The sequence below is a fragment of the Coffea arabica genome, chromosome 1e (genome assembly GCF_036785885.1).
Source record: "Coffea arabica cultivar ET-39 chromosome 1e, Coffea Arabica ET-39 HiFi, whole genome shotgun sequence".
NCBI classification, from domain to species: domain Eukaryota; kingdom Viridiplantae; phylum Streptophyta; class Magnoliopsida; order Gentianales; family Rubiaceae; genus Coffea; species Coffea arabica.
The window spans coordinates 49,271,517-49,276,445 of record NC_092311.1 but is presented as its reverse complement, the minus strand read 5'-3'; the positions used below and the strand labels follow the sequence as shown (position 1 = coordinate 49,276,445).

Here is a 4,929-nt window from a genome sequence, read left to right as displayed (position 1 = left end):
AGATACAAGGAAGCTCGTACAGTGGTGGGCTGATTATACGCCCCTGTTTATACAATCGAATCGTTGAAAAGTAGAAGAAAGAGATCAGATCAGGGGCATTTTACTTGCAAAAAGTCTCACATTTTCACTTGTTGCAAATTGGCTTGAAAAGTAAAAAATAAGTGGACCAAGGTGAAATTCGATAGAGGATTAGGAACTGACAGTGTAATTCTCCATATCTGCAAATTTCTACACCAGGTTCAACTGCGTCATAAAGGAATGCTGTAATAAACTTCATTTGGACCGAAGCTTCACCTTGATGAATCACACACTACATGTAGCAAAAGGATACACCACAATTTAAATTACAATTGCATTTGGCACCAGGAATTGAAACCAAACAAATCAGATCCTAGGGACAGTATTTTTCTGTTACTATTATTTTTTTTTTTTTTTGTAAGCGAAAACTCTTGAATTTAGGAGTTTCTACTTACAATTTTTCCCACCTTATCATCCAATCCAACGCTACCCAAGATCTTAGGGACAGTTGCTTCAGGTATTCATTCCCTCTTAATTCTTTATCCTTTTCCAGAACTTAAAAGTTTATCATGGTAATTTCCTTATCTTTGTATGATTGTTTATGGCAACAAGCCGATAGATATAAAACGAAATCTACCGGGTGAACTGCCCTGTTATATGTTGAGTGTCCAGCCTTCCGTTGTCTGATTCTTGAAGTTATATAATGTACATGGAGTATCCGAAAGTTCTCAACATTTGGGTAAATCTGTCGGTGGTGGTAGAAGGGATTCATCTGGATCTCTCCCATTGTCCACCACAAATGCCATCTTAAGTCCCCATGTGGTGTGGACTTCCAAGTGACAGTGCAAGAACCACACCCCTACAACAAGAACATGAAGATGTTACAGAAAATCATCTAATAACACTAGCACTTATCAGTTAAAGAACCTCATTAGAGATCAGATACTATAGTGAAGTGTTATGGATTTATTGGAGAACAAAGTTCACAACTTTAACAGGGTGTTTGTTTACTTGCAAACAGCTGTTGAGTCAAAGTTCATTTAATTACGTAAGCTCCACCAATTGTCTGCTAGATTTTTCCGGCAGCATTAGTCCATTATTAGGTGAACAACTAATCATTTGACAAAATTTGGGTTTATCGAGTCTTGTCTCGCTCAAGCTATTGCGTTATTTCAGCATCATAACATTAATCGCGAGTAATAAATGTAATATAACATCTACTGCTTGTGCAAAAAAAATAAATAAATAAAATTTTGATAGCAAGAAATTACCCGGATTATCAGCTCGGAATCTGATGGCAACCCAGCCACCAGTAGGCACTCCGACCGTATTTCTTTCAACAGGGTCAACAAGATTGAAATTAGGCGGATCCTTGTTGGGGTTGAAATTGCCTATACCACTTCCGACCACAAAAAAGTTAAAACCATGCAGATGAAATGGATGGCTTTCAGGGCTAATCATCCCAGTATCCTGCAATACTAACTGTACAGTGGAATTATAGGCAAGTCTATATAGCCTAGTTCCTTTCATAGTCCCCAGGTTGGTAGGCTGCTTGCCCGTATAATTATACGGCATTAACGGGTTCCCTGGAAAATCATCAGTGAATACTCCACTTAGATTAAAGAAATGTGCATTCAGGAGAGAGATTTTGGGCAGGACGAAGCTGATATTATTGATATCAGCCGCGAGTCGGCTACCATTGACACAAGTAGCACAAGGGTTGATTCCAATGCTAATCGTGAAAAGAAGAGAATGATCAATATCCAAGGGAACCTGGGCAGGGTATTCTTGCGAGTTCAGGCTTCTGAGGGAGTCCATAAATTTTGTAGCCACAGGGGTGGCATTTTTAGACGGCAGACTTGTCAAGGTGGTGGCAATACTCGAAACGGTGCCGGAATAACGTAATGTGGCAGTGGCGGTAAGGTTATCAACTGCAATAGGGGCGTCCATAAATGGCGAAGCTGCCATTAAGTACTTGCCACTTTCCTGATCGGTGGATACAATGGCGTTGGTGGTCTGGCCTGGTGCTATTAGAATAGTGTCGGTTGTGAATGGTTTCACATATGCTGCATCAACCTCAACTATTGTGAGATTGTGACCCGCAATCTTGAAGAAAAGTTCGTCATTAAGCGCTGCATTGATGATTCTCAGCATGTATTTCTTGCCTGGATCCACCGGCAATCTGAACCTTCCTGGGTATTATTACCCCCAAAAAAGAAAAAAAGAGGTTCGTGAAGATCACATGAAATTAATTAAGAACAGGCATTGGACTTCAGCGTATTATAGGATTGGATTTAGTCATCTAGTAGTGTCACCAAAAAGAGTTATTATGGTGCATGAAAGCATGCACAATTGTTAGGCGCAAACTGGGGATTTGCACAAATTGCATGCATGTTAGGAATTCGATGGCTACCTTTAGAGAAGCAATTCGGGACGGACCCTGGATGGCCATTGATCGTGTGAGCATCGGAAACATTAGGTGCCAAGCCCGATTTCAATGCTTCTTTGATAACCGATTCAACATCTGACTTCCACCACTCACCTATAAAGTCAAAGCATAGAAATTTTAAAAGATGATCGATGGTAATACTATCGATAATTCTTCTTCTTTATCTTTTATTTTTTTTGAAAAATATATTATGTGACCTAATATGACGATAGTTTCCTCATGTGGGCTAGGAAATGGGTACGGTACGCCGGGCTTGGGGAGGATGACAAGTGCACCGTGGAGAGTGGCCCTAAGCCATAGGATATGCGCATGCCACCAAAGTGTTCCTCTCTGGCCTGTGATCGTGAAGTTGTAGACATAGGTTTGCCCTGGCTGAATTGGACATTGCGTAATGTATGCTGGACCGTCGGCCCATCCCGTTCGAAGCTGCCTTACGCCATGCCTTCACATAGTCCAACACATAGTTGGTTTGTTTGGATTGAGATGATTTTAAATAAAATAATTTGTTTCACAAATTTAAATCACCTTTTTATCTTTTCAATTATCTTTTTATCTCACATACATCACATCACAAAAAGTGCTACAGTAATTATTTCAAATAAATCATCCAAATAAACTGTTTAGATAACAGATTATTATTATTGACATAAATTTGTTTGCTTGCATTATAAATACATTTTTCAATCATATTTTTATCTCACATACATCGTATCAACCAAGTGTTACAGTATTACTGGTTCAGACTGGTTAGCAACAGGGGCAATTAGAGCATGTTAATTATTGAGTCAATTGAAGAATGCTTTCAAAAAAAATTGGAGAATATGTTGAATGAAAAGAGGAAAAAAATGGTGAAAATTGGAAAATCGGAGAAAATTTTAGACCTTATTTCAAAATTTAGTGGCATTTTAGGGAAGAAACGGAGAATTGGAATGAAAGCATCATCATATATATATATATATATGTTGGGGTCATAGGACTAACCAATGGATGGAGAGGTTGTATTTGACGTGGTTGACAACCTTGATGAGAACGGTGTCATCTTCCCTGGCATAGATCGTCGGACCCGGAAACTGCCCATTCACTGTCACTATGGGCTTAGTTGAGCATAGTCTTGTGGCGTTCGCCATCACCACCTGGTTCCCTTGCCATCAGTTTCAACCATATCATATTCTCTCTTAATTTCTGATCAAAAAGTTAAATCAAGTGTAGGATATCTAAATTTTTATACGTTAATAACCTATTTATTTTCAGGTTAATACGTGAAACGATAACAGCATTGGTTTTGTAATATTATTAACTGCACTGAAATACTGGTGTTAATGTAGCTCGATCTGTCAACTTCGTTAGACGAGCACAACAATTATTGCAGCATTGCATAATAAGCAATGCATTTGCTCGAAAAAAGAAACTGAATTGGAATACTTTGCCATGCAAGCACAGAAAATAATTTTTGAATAATACTGTATCACTTTTTCTGATATGCCAGATAAAAAAAAGTGATTAATGCATTGCTCACATTGAATTTGTATTCACGAACGATGCACTCAACCAGTGAAGGAAGTAAACAAGCAATCAGCACCAAGACTTGAAACCATGTCGCCATCCCTCTGTTATGTGTGTTTTCGCGTGAGAAATGAGCTGAGTCAATTTTCTTGAATACCTTGGATTGATGGCAGAGAAGGGCTATAAATATGAAGAAGCATACTTCTTTGAGCGAATCTTCTATGCGTGCTTAGCCTGAATACTTGAGGTTGATGGCAGGGAGGAGGGCCTATCAACATGAAGAAACAAGCTTCTTAGCTACAACGTCGCTGTAGTTAGCTTCAGGGGCTATATAGAAAGGATTTTTGAGAAGGAAAATACACTCAAGATGTCAGAGTTTTGATGACCATAAGTATAATTCGGTAGCATGTATTTCTTGTAATTCACACCAAGTAGTTAACGAAGGGTTTACATCGGAGGATACATCTTGAAGCTACTAACTCAGGATACTGCTCTCAAAACATCTACCAAAGTTGCTGGTTATAAGAGTCAGGTTGGCCTAACAAATAGTGGTTTTATTACAACAAATCCTAGCTAACGTGACCAAACATGGTACTGCTTTTCTACGTAAGGAGTCAAGTGAATGACATAGGGAAAGAATTGAAGCAGTGCCAACTAATTCTCATTTTGTATTGTATTGCTGCAGAAAATCAAACAGTACTCTTAGGCTTTAACAAAAACCCCTTTCCTTCGATATTCAAAAGGGCATATTATCTACTAAATCGTAACAGCTAGTGATTAAGTCATCACATAATTAGTTATGGCCCCATCTGATATGAAATACAGCAAACTACAAGCATATGCATGTAAAGAATGAAGATTAATCACTAAATTCTTACTAATTAAAATAAAGATACAAATTAAGCGTGACAAATCCATTACTTTTAGAGGACAAAGTAAAATACTGCTAATCTTAATCA

At 38.3% G+C, this 4,929-nt stretch overlaps 1 protein-coding gene across 1 annotated transcript; it reads right to left on the bottom strand.

Moving 5' to 3' along the window:
* Positions 1 to 248: 248 nt before the first annotated feature.
* On the bottom strand, positions 249 to 4,448 carry LOC113710740 (laccase-4-like). The gene is made up of 6 exons (XM_027233861.2): positions 3,984 to 4,448; positions 3,449 to 3,600; positions 2,665 to 2,909; positions 2,432 to 2,560; positions 1,290 to 2,210; positions 249 to 877 (listed from the first exon to the last, which is right to left on the bottom strand). Exons 1-6 carry the CDS (start codon positions 4,068 to 4,070, stop codon positions 747 to 749), a joined length of 1,665 nt encoding a protein of 554 aa, XP_027089662.1. The 5' UTR covers positions 4,071 to 4,448; the 3' UTR covers positions 249 to 746.
* Positions 4,449 to 4,929: the final 481 nt, after the last annotated feature.